Source organism: Danaus plexippus, chromosome 12 (assembly GCF_018135715.1).
Source record: "Danaus plexippus chromosome 12, MEX_DaPlex, whole genome shotgun sequence".
NCBI classification, from domain to species: domain Eukaryota; kingdom Metazoa; phylum Arthropoda; class Insecta; order Lepidoptera; family Nymphalidae; genus Danaus; species Danaus plexippus.
Genome location: NC_083545.1, coordinates 5,314,946 through 5,330,387, shown reverse-complemented (window position 1 = coordinate 5,330,387; position 15,442 = coordinate 5,314,946). Strand labels below are relative to the sequence as shown.

The 15,442-nt window shown below is 32.1% G+C and overlaps 5 protein-coding genes across 8 annotated transcripts in view; 1 reads left to right on the top strand and 4 right to left on the bottom strand.

The window, feature by feature from the left end:
• LOC116772668 (breast cancer anti-estrogen resistance protein 1) overlaps positions 1-3,316 on the bottom strand; it is a 41,671-nt gene extending 38,355 nt beyond the window's left edge. For 2 of the 4 annotated variants that reach the window (XM_061522276.1, XM_032664923.2), the window contains exon 1: positions 3,121-3,316. Coding sequence is in view for 2 of the 4 variants with exons in the window: in XM_032664923.2 (XP_032520814.1) it covers positions 3,121-3,174 (54 nt within the window). In the remaining 2 variants the exon portion in view is untranslated. Of the gene's footprint in view, positions 1-1,035; positions 1,441-3,120 lie in introns of those variants that run through there. The other 2 variants (XM_061522274.1, XM_061522275.1) reach the window with 2 other exon arrangements.
• Positions 3,317-4,725: 1,409 nt separating this feature from the next.
• LOC116772670 (craniofacial development protein 1) lies at positions 4,726-8,989 on the bottom strand. The gene is made up of 4 exons (XM_061522257.1): positions 8,829-8,989; positions 5,659-6,178; positions 5,407-5,581; positions 4,726-5,119 (listed from the first exon to the last, which is right to left on the bottom strand). Exons 2-4 carry the CDS (start codon positions 6,176-6,178, stop codon positions 5,026-5,028), a joined length of 789 nt encoding a protein of 262 aa, XP_061378241.1. The 5' UTR covers positions 8,829-8,989; the 3' UTR covers positions 4,726-5,025.
• Positions 6,489-8,745, bottom strand: LOC133319095 (nucleolar GTP-binding protein 2). Its single transcript, XM_061522256.1, has one exon. The coding sequence runs from the start codon at positions 8,609-8,611 to the stop codon at positions 6,542-6,544; it is 2,070 nt and encodes a 689-aa protein (XP_061378240.1). The 5' UTR covers positions 8,612-8,745; the 3' UTR covers positions 6,489-6,541.
• A 519-nt stretch (positions 8,990-9,508) lies between the features above and the next one.
• Positions 9,509-10,660, top strand: LOC116772690 (transmembrane protein 170A). Its single transcript, XM_032664954.2, has one exon. The coding sequence runs from the start codon at positions 9,764-9,766 to the stop codon at positions 10,160-10,162; it is 399 nt and encodes a 132-aa protein (XP_032520845.1). The 5' UTR covers positions 9,509-9,763; the 3' UTR covers positions 10,163-10,660.
• Positions 10,661-10,781: 121 nt separating this feature from the next.
• LOC116772521 (centrosomal protein of 135 kDa-like) lies at positions 10,782-15,241 on the bottom strand. Its single transcript, XM_032664738.2, has 2 exons — positions 11,897-15,241; positions 10,782-11,803 (listed from the first exon to the last, which is right to left on the bottom strand). Exons 1-2 carry the CDS (start codon positions 14,993-14,995, stop codon positions 11,651-11,653), a joined length of 3,252 nt encoding a protein of 1,083 aa, XP_032520629.2. The 5' UTR covers positions 14,996-15,241; the 3' UTR covers positions 10,782-11,650.
• Between the last annotated feature and the right edge of the window lie 201 nt (positions 15,242-15,442).

Below are 15,442 nucleotides of genomic sequence, written 5' to 3'. Positions count from 1 at the left end.
TAAAGTAAAACATTTTATTTACTGCGTTTATACGATATGAACCTACTTATTTTCTTCGTATCCCGTGTTGTGACTATCAACTCTCTAATCATAATAACATTATAATGCAAATTGTGTATATATGTCGTTAAAATATACAAATGCTATAATTAAAATCAATTTACTATATATTATAGAATGTAATTTAAAAATACATTTTATGATTTGACCATTAAATCCGGTTACGAGGGAAAGGGTGGGATATAAATATTTAAAAAAAAAAACATTAACTATAATAAATTTGGAAGTTAAAGGTCTTATCTTAGTCATGGCTAACCAATAAAATATCTCGGCATTATCTTTAAATAAAGACTCCTTCGCAATCTGCAATACTGAGAACAAACCGTAATTTAGATAAATTATTTAATTTCAATAATATCTGTATTAAAGGGAACCGCGATTTTAGTGTCATATAAAAAAAAATAAGCGTTACCTTATCTTAAACACTCTACCTTATAATTTCAGTAATTTCAGAGAACCGTCCGTTTCTGTTTATTATGTAATTGGCGATAATATTACATAATGAATGCTTTATGTCATTGTAATATAGATATAGGGTTTTTGAATAAAATACTCAAATCTGATGTATCATAAAATTTTGTATAGATATAATGAAAACAAAACCCTCAGTCCTTACATATAACATTCTGCTTAAAAAACAACCTCTTTATGTAACAGTAACATAATCAGTCCATAATCTTCTGGTTATAGTAACATTGATTTTTTAATTAAAATTAAGTACCTGCCTTAAATTTTACTGCCACATTAATTTATTATATCTCATATAAACAAGCATGTATATGCATATATCCGCTCACTGAGAACTCGACTACTGATATTCAGTGACAGTAAATAAGGAAGAAAAATAGAACTTAAATTATATACAGTTAAAAATAAGTTTTCCATGCATCCGTATACATATAATATTAAAAGAAAATTTTTCTTCTCTAAAGTACGTTTGTATTGTGCGTATGTACGAGGGAACTTCTTACTCACCTGCGTGGGTAGAACAGTCTCCCGGTTGAGGGGTATCGACATTTTGCTAGCGGCGCCGCCGGCCGCGCCCCGGCGCCCCCTGGCGTCCCACCATCCACCGAGACAACACTACGGGCTAGAACCCGCCCGCTACGGACGCGGTGGAAAACACTTTCCCGATATCGAATGCAACAAAAAAAATATACCGACCGGTCACTTCACAAAAAAATTCTCATCTCAGCTATCTCGCTAGTCACAGACGGAAAACATGAAAAAACAAATACGATATATATTTTTTTAATATATCGGACATCGGCGCAACTCACGTCCGCTCCGATAAACACGAGCGTACGACTGACGAGTGACGAGTGACGTACAAACCACAGAGTACAGCGCGCAAGCTCACCCCGCGCCTTCTGTGCGCGAGCGGAGTCAGTATTCGGATCCCACTACCGCGTGGGCATGGGGTCCCAGAACCACCTCCTTGGACCACAGACACGTGCCTCGCCACGGACGTAGTGCGATTATCGAGCGCGCGTACACATGCGCACTTCGCACCACTATTTGTGGCTCATTCATTTAAAGGTATCGCACGGTACACCTGAGTAAATATTATGCACCTGACAATAGGATCGCTATAGCGAACCGCTCGGTTCCCGCACAGCATAATTACTATCAACCTCTAGTAATGAGAATATGATGTACTGAGCAGTAATAAATGTGTTTTAAGAGTTAAATTAAAGAAGGTATATAATGATTTATTTTTTCAAATCTCATGAAAAATACAAAGAGATTATTGCACTTTAGAAAATATAAACATATGGACGTGAACGTAAAATTTAATTGGAACGAACACAAATAAATACTAATTACATTTTTACGTTGCAATTCTAGAATGGATAAAATTTTCACAATTAGTATTTCTCAAAGGCATATTTTATGCAATATTCATTGTAACATTCTCTGGTTTTATAAAATTCATATGAAAATTCTTATTGTGAGTTAATTTGAAAGTAACTTTTGAAACATTATTTCTTATAAGGTATTAATATAAGTAGGGTGTTAACTTAGGAATTGTCATACGTGGGCGCTTCTCGAGGTAAACCTAAGTTCAGGTAGTTCGCCCACTTTTCCTTTCCTCTACGTTCACCGCTCCAGATTACGTCATTTGCAAATTATCGTAGTTTATTATAGAATAGATGTATTGGAAAAATCACTTGCCCACGGACGGTAGGTAATCAATAACAGAAGATAAAAATAAATAACGAACATTTTTATTCAAAATCGCAGATTATAAAGTTACATATGCAAATTAAGTTTAATAACTTTTTAAACTTTATATAAAATTTTTGCATAATTATAGGTAAGTACATCTCTGAAAAACACCGAATACCGGATTTTGAGTTTTGGACAGCTCAAAGGTATAAATTAAGATATACTTTTGTTCTGAATCATTAGAATTCAGAGCTTCTATTATTTAAATTTCTGCACGATAAAACTGTTTACTAAAATGAGGTCGTGTTTATTATAAGTAAATTATACAAGAATCTGTTAACCAAACTACGTTTGTATCATATATATGTTATGATATTCATTTGGGAAAAGTTTAAAAATAAACTTTAATTTTTTGTATAACTACTTACTCAATTACTCGAATCTTTTTGATACTTTGGTCACTGAAAACGTAATTATACAGTACTTACTTCCATGTAAATAATTTGGACCTTAAGTATAATATTTAAAAGTATTCTTTTTTATTCCTTTGATTTAATTCTAAAACTCTACGTTACTACGCCCGCACGAAGGTATTTTCTGGCGATCACCGAATTAATTTTGATATAAACCAACGAATTGTGCTAATAAAAGTAAGATTAAAACAATTTTTTTTTTAATTTCATAATGTAATTTGTAAAGAAATTTATGATATTTTATATGACCAATAATTATAACTACTTTACGCAAATATACCTAAATATGTACACGAGAGAATCTTGCAAAATGTTAACTTTGACATATCCATAACAATAATAACATAGGTTATATAGGTTACGATCTACATATTGCAGTCGCATATTTCGTCCACATTCCAAACAAATATCAAATTACCTGAACTCCATCCATAGCACCCTCAACCATGGTCCACCTCCCATAACTTGTCATTCCGATAACACAAACACTATGAATAGTTACTTAATGAATCAAATCAGCGTCAGGAAATTACAAAAGCAAGTTCACTACTGTGACACTGGAATGGCAAATAGACTATTTAGTGCTTGATTAGCACAAAGTGTGCAAATCGGTCGGCCGATTGTGACTTGTGTACCAGTCCGCAGATTGAAATTGATTGCCGCAAGTTATATTCATTGACGTGATTGAGTTGAATGGATGAAATGGACCTTGCGATGTTGTTATGGACATGACGGAGTACCTATCACTGGTACTTATTGATGTTGAAATCATTTAACCGAAGATACAGTGGGAATTTTATGTCATTTAAAGTTTAGTATAAAACTTTTATATAAATATATTAAGCTAAGCTGCTCTAAATAAATATAATCAATACAACTTTTTATACGAGACATAAAAAAATAAGAAACATTTAATTAGTAAGACTTCTTGATGATTTAGTTTAGTAAAATAATATAAAAGGACAAGCTTCGTTATGTTTAATGAGCAAAATTTGTTTGAAAAGCTTGGATAAAGCCTTTTCAGTAAAGTTATTTCTTTCGTCTAAAGTGCATTGACCCTCTGTACAGGACGCCCTCTGTTTATTTGACCAGTTTTTATGCGACATTTTTCATTGTATTAGTCTGTAATTTAATACATCGTAAATATTTAATATTTCGCTGAAAATTAAAGTGTCAATAACTAACAATATACGCACACATACTCTCCACTAAAAAAATCATTTAGATGTGACTAATGATCTGGCTTTCTAATTTTCTAATTAGGTCATAGGGACGCGTGGCATAAGTCCTAATTGTTTGTATATGTACAATGTGTGTGAAACAAAAAAGGCAAGAATTAATTATTATACAATCTTTGACTACGATGGGTCATCAGTTAAAGTCGCCTGGCAAACATAACTTTAAAAATTAGCCCCTCCATAGCCAGAGGTGATACAAAATAATGGTACCAAAAAATTACCCTAACTAAATAAACGACTAAAATTGACATAATTTCTTGATGATCATTGCAAAGGAACATATTTATTAAAATATCAATATAATTTATAATTTTAATATTGTTATTTTAAGAACGAATTTAAATTTTTTGTTAAATACTAGCACCTAACAAAGTGCCATTTCTTATAACATATAAAAGCTTCCTTTTTTAAAATAAAGGACCGTGTTTTTGTGGAAAACTTACTTTCGACACCAGCTGGTAATGGACGAACAAGACTATATAATATAATCTTAATTTTAATTTAAATATAGTCTGTAATACTTAATAATCTCTAAATTCTCATATTTTTTTTTACATTACATTTCAAGCAGTTTGTGTGTATTGCACATTATTTTGGTAAAGCCGTTATTGCGTTTCGTTAATGCAAACTAACACCGTTTTAAAATTACGACGTCTAATAAAAATATGCGTGATAATACTCAACATTTAAGGTTAAGAATATAAGATACAAAAACTTTCGACAATTAATGGAAAGAAAATCCAGTTGTAAGGGATAACAGCATTATTTAAAATGAAACCAGAGTATTTTTTATTTCTGAACTGCGTTTATTCATAATTTAATAATAATACGCTAATCTTCAACTGTGCCTTAGGTAATACTTTAACTCTTTATCATTCCAACCCGACCGGATATTCGTTTGTTCTGAATTTTGATTTACACTTATAATGTTATGTAAATCAGTATGTGACAAACATTACTAGGCCTTTATCTAACGTTTAGAAACCTCGTGGGTCTGCATTGTCAGTACAAAAAACAATATCTATATGTAAATGCTTGTAAAGTTGGAATTTAAATCGATGCACTATCCTGTGACAAAATTTCGCCTATTGCTTGCTTCGTCTACTCAAACGTAGATCTCTCTCAATCTCATATTGTCGTACGTCAGTCCTTTCTAAGAAGTCACGGCGGTCCAAGTACCTGAAATAAATGTTAACGTTTATTTGGAACTGGCAACATTTTATGAAAAAAAATTAATAAGATATTCTTAGACGAATCAATTCTTATTTCAAAACTCTTTTTTTTTACTTAAATTCTACAAATTAAAAAAGTTAAAAGTAATATGTGACTGTGATTATATTTCTACACCTATATACCAACATATATAACAAAAACACTCTGCAGTATAGTTTTCATACACAATCAATCTAATAGAATTCATATAATGTTAGTTACAAGGGTGTTATAATAGAAATCTATTTTTTTACCCGGCTTTTCCTTTATTATGACTAGTGATCTCCTCCTCTATGCCCTCTTCCCTTTTATAAGTGTTCCAATCAAGTTTAGATTTCTCTAGAGTTGACAATTTGTTCTTTTTATTCAGCTGTCCCAGAATATTAGAAAGCCCTTTGCCACTACCAGACGGGCTTTGGAATTTGCTTACTACGAGATAAATACACTGGACTTAAGTACAAGTAACATAATATATATATATTTATATTCAAAAAATATCTGTATACCTTTTGGTGCCTTCTCCTCAGTTTTAATTTTCTCCTTTATTACATTATTTTCAACAACAATAGTTTCACCTGCAAATTCAAATATTCTTTTCTCCCGTTCGCCATCTTGTTTTGTATCATTCTTAACACTTATATTATTTTTAGGCGGCAATATTGTTTCGGGTTTTGTGACATTTATTTCTTTAGATTCCTTAGCCGGCAAATCTTCCTTGGGTTTTCCTAAGAACTTCGCCCACACCTCATCCTCTCTCTTTTTTATCTCCTCGGGATCAAGGGAATCCTTTTCGTCATCTTTTTCATTTTGTTCGTCATTCGAAATCTCAGTAATACTTTTCGCCTTTATTTTCTTTCTGCCTCTCACTGGCTGTTTTGACTTTCGCTTTTTAGACTTAGGTGTTTCTTCTCCATCAGGCTGTTCTTCTGATTCATTACCAGATTCTTCTTCTGATAACTCAGTTTGGCGTTTCAATTCACTCTCTCCAGGCACGTAAAGTTCATCGCTTTCACTATCAGAAGACATCTGAAAAATTTATATGTAAATTAAACAATAAAGCAACTTATATTTCTACATGACGTCTGATTTTCCATAATTATTATCGCAAGTAATGTTTATTTACTAGGGTTTCTTCAATAACACTGTGGCTTAGCTTGTATTTACTGATTCGATAGTTGTTACTTAATTAGTAATATTCATTGAATTTTTGTAAAATGTGGCTAATTAAACCAGATAAATGGGGAACATTATTCAGAAAAACGAATAAGTAGCTTGTGTAAGCTTTACTACAATAATAGTTACAACATTTTAAATCATGATCATTAATAGAAACACATTGACAAAAGTTTGTTTTATTGAACTTAAAATACATAAAGGTGTGGCAAATATTTAAACAGGTTTCTTCCTATTTCTGTTTCTGTTCTTAACGTTTGATACTTCATAGAAGTTGCTCCCGGTTTTCGTTCTTTTGTGTGCTCTTTCGACTGCTCGTCTTTGTTTGGCCGTCAATTTATTTTTCACCGGTGCCTCTGTACCCTCATTTATCTTCCTCTTCTTTTTAGACACTTCTTCCACTATGAACGTGCCACTGGCTACTTCTAATTTCTTCCTCTTAATTTCTTTTACAGTTTCAGGATCATTTGTTAAGTGATCTTCAACATCACTACATACATCCTCATTATCGCTGTAAAAGTTACTTATATCTGAATCACTATCATCATTGTCTTCACCGTTCTCTTTTTTATCTTCCTCCTGTACTACACTGTCGTCATTCTGTTCATCGATACCTTTCAATTCTTCGGGAATCGAAACTTCCTCAAGGGGCCTCACATCATCTTCATTATCAAATTGCAGGCCTACTCTTATTTTAGCAAAGTCTTGTGCTATCACCAGTTTGTTTACTGTAAGACTTGGTTTTTCTGAATTCTCATCTTTGGATTCATTGGATTCTGTAACTGACTCTTGAACTGCTTCTTCCGCTTTTTCTTCTGGAACCTTCTCTTGTGATTCTTTTGGTTCAATCTCTTGCTGTTTGGTCAAAGGAACTTCAAAGCCTTCAGGAGCAACATAAAAAGGAAGTTTACCTCTTTGCCAATCATTCAGCACCATTTTTGCTACCTGAGCTATATCAGGTTCACCTTTCTTCAACAGTTTACCTGTTCTAGCTGCAAGTTTCTCTAAGAATTCTGTTGCCGTCTCAAAACCTTCGACTTTATATGTTTTTATTAAATACTCCTTCCTAACTCTCTTCAGAACTTCCTCAATATAATCTTCAGGGTTTTGTACAAGTTCAACTCTTACAACACCTTTAAGAACTTTTTCAGTATCAGTTTCTGCTGATGGGTAAACAATACCCGGACAATCAATTAGATAAATTCTTCTCATCAATGTTATGTATTGCCATACTTTAGTTTCACCTGCAATAGGGGCGACTTTACACACTTTCTTTGCTCTCAGTGTGTTTATAACAGATGACTTTCCAACATTTGGGTAACCAATCAGACCAACACTGATTTGCTTTTTATCTATATGTAGTTTAGCAAACTGGCGCAATAAATTGATAAGTGAACCTTTACCAAATGGATGAGTCATTGAGGCATGGAAAGCTACCGTAGGATATTCTGAACTAAGTATGGCAACCCATCTTTGTGTTACCCAATTTGGGACTAAATCAACTTTGTTTAATATAAAAATCAAGTGTTTATGTGGTTTTTCCTCTCTGAGGAATTTTTCAACATACGGACATCTGGTGCCCATAGGGTCTCTAGCATCCAGAACTTGCAATAAAACATCTGATGAATCTATTACTTTGTACAGTTCATTCCAAATTCTTCTACTCATACCAGCTCCAAAGATCCATTCTCTCTGTCCCTCTCTGACACCATCATCATCACGAACCCGATCTACATCCTTGGTTTCATCATATTTTTCTGTATTTTCCTCTACAGCCTTTGATAAAGTTTGAAGGTCATTAAATTTCAAATTCACCCTCTTCCTCTGTTTTTTAGGACCAAATGTTTTGTCAAAACCTTCTGTATCTAACAGATGAACTCTAGCATGTTTAGCCTTTTCATTTAGTAGCGTAATTGGTAAATTGGTAGGTTTCATTATAACTTGGTATGGATTTTTAACAGCAGCTCCAAACTCATCTTGGAACTTCTGTAACGCATTCTGTGATATCACTCTCGAATTACCAAACCACTTTTGGTTTGGTTCGACACGAGCTTGACTGCCTGATGGAAGCCAACCTTGAAATGGTGCGGGAGTTAGAATTTTGCCAGTTTTATCTCTTTTGGCCTTGAAGTTCCTATACATTTGAAGCCTTTTTATAGTTCCCTTTGTTCGAGGTTTTCCTACCCCTTGAAGTCCTTCTGTAGGCCGTTCAGGGTTCATAGAATGACCAGATTTATTGAAACCCTGCTTCCGGGGTGCACCCGGTGCGGACCTCACTTTCCCCATATTTAATTTGTTTTTGCAATTAGAAAACTAGAAATGGAGTAATTAATTTCACAATACACCTTAAAACACAAAATTATAGGTTATAACTTGAACATGGCATTCGCATTTCGATCTACAATTGCCATAAACTTTGACAGGAAAAAAGCGCACTAACTTCACTCTGTATTTTTTATTATGTGTAATTACTAAGCACCACAATTATTTTAATATACCTCACCTTATTTTACAATTGTTATGGTAGATAGGTTGCCAATTTTTACACAATTGCCGAACTAGAATAACTTCATAAATATTAAATATACAATTTTAACCGTTTCTGTATCCCAGAAGTCAATACTTCTGCTAACTTCACGTCATTCTTCAAATTGGTGTTTGTACTCTTGAAGAGTGGGGAGCGCAGGATTTTATAATCAAGTTGCCACAACATATATTATTGATTAATTTTAAGCTGCTACTTTTATAAAATTATATATGATGAACCTACATTACAATATACAAAACATTTTTTCTACTAAATTTTCCAAAAAAATTCAATTTTAATTTGTGTTCAGTGTAATAGTTATAAAACGAAATAACTGGGAATTATAAAAGATAATTTTATAAAATAGACATTTTGATAAATATACATGAGTTAAAATAATCATTATCATATAATTTCCTTGATTTTTATTTTCGACTGAGACTTCATTCACACAGAATTTGTAAATACTTTGCCAATGTTAACTTTTCCATTTATTGTAATTTGTAACGAATTACAATTTCTTTATTTTTTATGTTTCATAAAAACATGAAAATCCGATGTTATACTCTACGATGCACATTAAAACCTTTTAAAATATCTATGTTCTTTTCACAGATGGTTGATGATTCTAAATCTATTTTCTGTGTGCTGTCAAACAGAAATTGACAGACTTATTTCAGAAAATGAATTCTGCTAAACGATTAAAACCTTAATATTAATTTAAAACGATACATATCATTAAAATTTAAACTATAAAATACTTAAGGGCAAGTGAGTTTATATATGTAAAGAAGTGCGATCGAATTCCTTCGATTTCGAAAACGACCTTAGTGTTGTTTCTTTTTCTGTTATAAAGACTTTATAGTTATAACTAGCCCGATGCATGCAAGCATCAAGTTTTATGGGGCAACATGTATGACATGTTGTCTGAATTCCGAGTCTCAGAATTTGATTCGTTTGTGAATATATTAAAATTGACTCCTATCGATCCTTTAGATACTTTTGGCGAGATGTGGTACCCAGTGTTTCTGTGGTCTCTGTGTTCATCAGTGGTTGTCCACACCTGTGCGGCTCTTGTCGCGTTTGGTACTCTTAGGAAGCATAAATATGGAAAGTTTTTTCCAGTGTTGCTAATAATAATGGGTGTAGTGTGTCCAGTGACTTCTGGTGTTGCAAGTAGTGCTGCTATCGCGTTTATTTACCGTGCCGCTAATCTAGCTATGCCTCCTATTCATGCCATGATATGGGGTGTAGGACAGACTATTCTAGGAGCTGGAATTGGCTTCACTAGAATTTTAGCTACCTTGTAATAATAACTTAGCTGGTTTTTATACAAATAATATATATGGACTTGCTAGTTCAAATCTGCAGTAATGTCAATTATAATAGTGTGTTTAGACAAAATGTAATCTTTGAGGGATGGTGCTGACTTTGCATAATAACATAAGGTGTTACACTAAATACTCATTAGAATTATTGAAACACTGTCAAAAGTGGCATGATATCTCATTGAAAGCATAAGTTTTAAGCATTATAAGTGTGTATTGCCTTAATAATTAGATGATATAATGTATTAAAGTTACTTAATGAATAACCATATGCATAGTGTGTTTAAGTTTTCCATAATAATTGTATTGTATATTTTTTTAAATCATTAGTTAATAGCTTTTATATTGGAAAAAGATTTAATTTCTATCAATAAATTTTGATTGGGTCTTAATTTCTAAAGTACCTGTTTCCGGCATCATTGCATTCCAACATACTAATATAATGGTAGGGGACGTAAATATCATGGTAGGGGGTGAAAATAACATGGTAGGGGAGGGAAATATTAAGGTAAAGGGTGTAAATATAGTAGGGGTTAAAATATCATAGTAGAGGATGAAAATATCATGGTAGGAGGTGATCATATGAGATATATTACAAGAATGTCTTATAAAGTTTTATGTTGCCTAAGTAAAAAGCATAAAATCAAAGATAATGGTCTGTTATACATTTTTAACCCTATAACAATACATGTTTTACTTGCTATGTACCTCATAAGTCAATAATTTGATTTTCATATGTAAAATTCTTTATATAAATATGATATATACAAAATTATTTGTGGCATCAATTCACACTGATTTAGTTGAAACCCACCGACAAACTCAAGTCATAAATAACTATATATATATTTATATGAGATGTAGCTTTAATGTAAGTGCAATGATGTAAATAGTTGTAAAACTTATATAGAAAAATGTATATGTCTGTGGTATTTTCGTTAATTTTTATTTTAGTACTTATAAATGTACATGAGGTTGCCGTCGCAATATTTCTCGCTTTGTTTATCAATTTAGTATGTATAATTGTCAACAGCATTAATTATAAACTGGCAATGTTTCTGTTATTTTATGAAGATTGTATTTGTAAAAAAAAAAAACTGATCATATAGTTAAATTACAGAGTAAATATAAATAAAAGTCCGGTTTTCATATATATAGACATTTTGAAATATAAATTCAAAATAAAAATTTTGTTTAAATTAATCCATTAATGGTTACAATCTTTTCATTAAAGTAATAAATTAAAACTCCTTTGTACATATTTCACAATGAGACAGGAATCAATTTTAAAATATTATTTTTTTTATATTAAATTTAAATAACATTTTGAATAGTAACTTTATACATGAATATATACACAAATGCTTTATTAGAGAAAATACTATCAATGATTTTATTGATAAGTTTTGTTCTATAACCTAGTAAGTCAGTTATTTAAGATATAAGAAAAGTTATTCTAAAATATTCTGACTATAAAGTGCTGCTGTGAGTATACTTTGTGAAACTTTTATTTAAGTTTGAATTACATCTATCACTGTACTCGTCTTCATGGCTGAGCTCGTGTATCGTTTCTTCCAACATTAAAGGCAGGTTGAGATTCAACTCGGCGGTGGCTAATACATTCTGAAAAAAGATATGATTAATGTATAACACAAACTATATGATAATACTTCATTATGTGTATATTTATGTTTTAAAAATCTTTAAATAATTTACCTGTTCGTCATCCGCTGTCCTAAGTCTGCTGACATGTTCTTGAAGAGATTTTGTTTCCGACGTAGCATCTTGTAAAGCTAATTTCAACTCTATGCACTCCCTTCTCGTGTTGGATAGTAATCTTTCGGTTGTCCGCAACTTCTCCTTTAAGTCCTCCTTCTCAGATTCCAATTGAGTTTTAACACTAGACAGATTTCGTATTCTATTTTCATATAACTTAATTTCTGAATTATCGTCACTTTTAGGCATCTTGTTGCTTTGTAGATTGTTGCACATTTGTTTAAGGCAGCTAATATTTTGCTCCAGGATATTCTTCTCTTCTGTCATCAGTTTTATTTCATTTTCTAATGAACTAATCTTGCAGGTCATAGCTGCTATTCTAGCTGACTGACTGTCAATAATGTGTTCTTTGTCCACAAGTTTCTCTTCTAAATTTTGAATTTTACTAACATATGACTGAAGTTGCATTGATTTAGACGCGGACTCGCTCTCCAATGAGTGATTTGTGTTTTCTAAAATGTTAGCTTCGACAGATAAACTAGCAAAGTGTTCTAACATATCTGATCTTTCGGCTTCCTTTTGAGATAAAAGCTCCTCAATTCTTCTAATTTCAGCTACGTAATGTTGCAATTGCTGTTTGAGGCCGTCGACGTCCTTTTTAGATTTTTCTAGTTCAATTCTCGTTATTTTCAAATGTCCATTAGCATCGGCTAAACTATTTTGTAAATGTTTATTTTCCATCACCGATGTATCCAGCTGCTGTGTCAGCCTTAATATTTCACCATTAAGGAAAGTTATTTGTGATTCATAGTCCACTACTTTGTGTTCGCTTACTTTGTTCATATTAAGTTTTCTCTTTGCGTCACTCAATTCATTTTCGAGTTTACTTAACTCATATGACTGTGAATTAAGTTTCTGTTCTAAAACACTTATATTTTCAGTTTTCTGATCTAACTCAATGACTAGTTTGTCCCTTTCTTTATCTATTAATTTGATATTATCTAATAAATTCATATTGTCATTTCTCAGTTTTATAATTTCAGACTGTAAATCTCTGCATTTATTTTCCAAAGTTTCGTTGCTGTCTTTCAGTAAGCTGAGTTTCTTTTGTAGTGACAATAATTCGTTATGTGCCTCCGCACTGCTTCTTTCCGTTTCGAGTTGTATATTTTTTATTTGGTTTGCTAATGTCTTCTCTTTGATGTAATCAGATTGCATCTTTTTCATCTGCTCTCTTAAATAATTACACTCTTCTTTTAAATGATCGGCAGACGCTTGTCCGGTCCTATGGCTCATTTTGTATGAACAATTTTCTTCTTCTAAATGTTCCATTTCTTTGACCTTATATGCTAAATCTCTTTTTAACTTATCAGCCAGCTCCATGGCTTCCTTGTACCTCATGTGGTATTCCTGTTTATCTTTCTTTAACACCTGGATTTCTCTCGACATATCGTCAATTTTTTCATTAAGTTTTTGTAAATCTTTCCTACAGTAATCACCCCTATCATTAGTGTTCAGAGACTTGTATTGACTAACTTGTCTACTGAGAGATATATTTTCTTTTGATAGCTCTGTATTTTCGTCATTCAATTGTTTTATTATGTCTTTATAATTATGTTTGCTACCCTCTTCTGTGTTATATATTTTTGTCTGTAATTCGTCATTTTCCTTCTTCAACATTAGAATCTGTTGCTCGCTTTTACATAATTTGTTATGTAGATCTCTTATGAAGCTGTTATCGCAAGACAAGCTCGACGATGCTGGAATTAAATCCTTTTCTCTAGAGGCATGTTTGTTGAAAAGATTTATGGTTTCAGATAATTTTTCTTCAAGACTTACAATATAAGTTTCATATTTCCTTCTTTCTTCTTGTAATAATTCTTTTAATTCTTCCTTCACTAGATGGGGAGTGTCTTTAACAATTTCTGGTGTAACATTGCTATTAAAGTTTCTATTGACCTCTGTTAGTGACACAATTTTTTCTTGTAAGCTCTTATTGAGATCTACTAGATCTTTAATTTCTTTATGTAGAACCTCTTTCTCCATCAAAGCAGCGGCTAAGTTCTCTTGGAGTTTTTGGGTATGGGTGGAACTATCTTTTGAATATCTCTGTGATGCCTCCTTTTCTAATTCTGAATTTTTCATACTCAAACCATCTAATCTTGTTTGCAGGAAATTCATCTCATTCATCATGGACGCTAATCTTTTATTACAGTCATCTTCAAGTTTTAATGCTAATTTATCCACTTGCTGCACTTCCTCTTGAAGCTTTTTATTCTTATCTGCTAGAGACAGAGCACGGAGCATAGCTTCGTGTTGTTTCTCAAGACTACTAGCTACTTCTTTCTTCAGTGATTCGTTGGCTCTCTCCAATTCTTTCATTTGCTTTGTTAGATTTTGTAGTTTAATGTTAGGTTGTTCATTGTAAAAGTCTTTACTCACAGCTGTAACAGGTCTGCCTCCATCTAAAAGTATACTCAGTCTAACTATTTCATTATCTCTCTGTTCAACTTGGTTTTGAAGAAGAGTTATTTCGTCACTATACTCAGCTAGTTTTTCCTCCAGTGACTGTATAGTTCTATTCTTTTCCATGGCATCTTTTTCATAAGTGTTTGTATCATGACATATGCAAACTTTGGATGTTAAACAGTCACCTCCATCTTTTCTTTTGCTCTTATTACGGCTGCTCTGTGTTTCCGCACATAACCCTCTTAAACTGAGATCTCTTATATCATGTTGTAATTTACTTATCAATGCTTCCTTTTTTGATAATTCATCAGTAAGATTTTTGATTTTACGTCGGCTTTCTTTTGTTATTTTTAGATGCTCCTCTTTAACAAGCATAATTTCTTTATGTAATTGATTGTTTTCCTGTATTAATTTAATATTATCACATTTATAGGGTTCGGCTTCAATCATAAGAGCATCTCGTTGCATTAGGGCCTCTTTGGATAAATCCATATAATGTTGTAAGCTACGGGTAGTTTGTAGTAAATCAGCAACAATACATTGAACTAAAGGCACCGAATCCAATGACAATGTATTAGTATATCCTAGATCTTCAAGTTTCCTTTTTAAATCAAAATAAACGTCACCCATTTTCACTATTTTAATATTACTAAAATTAAGTTTCTATTTTACTTTATTATCAGCTAAAATTGCAACAGTAACATTTCATATTAATAATATAACACAACAAAACAATATTTACATTATGATTCAAGACGGTTGTCTTAGCAGTTCACATATTATATCCAACCGTCAACGGTCAAATGTCATTGACATTAAAATATCTCCTACATCCTGCGTAATAACAATAAGGTGGTTTCACAAACCGCCATCACATTGGTTTATTCTTATTGACAAACTTTCCTACTTCAAGCATAAATGTAAAATACAAAAAAGGCATATTTGTTGAAAATATTTAACAAAAAATTACATTTGGTAACATTCGTTACTGATATTTCAATAATAAACTTTTATATTAAAAAAATTTAGGGAAAGAGGTGACTACGATTAATAATAATAATATCCTAATTATCAATA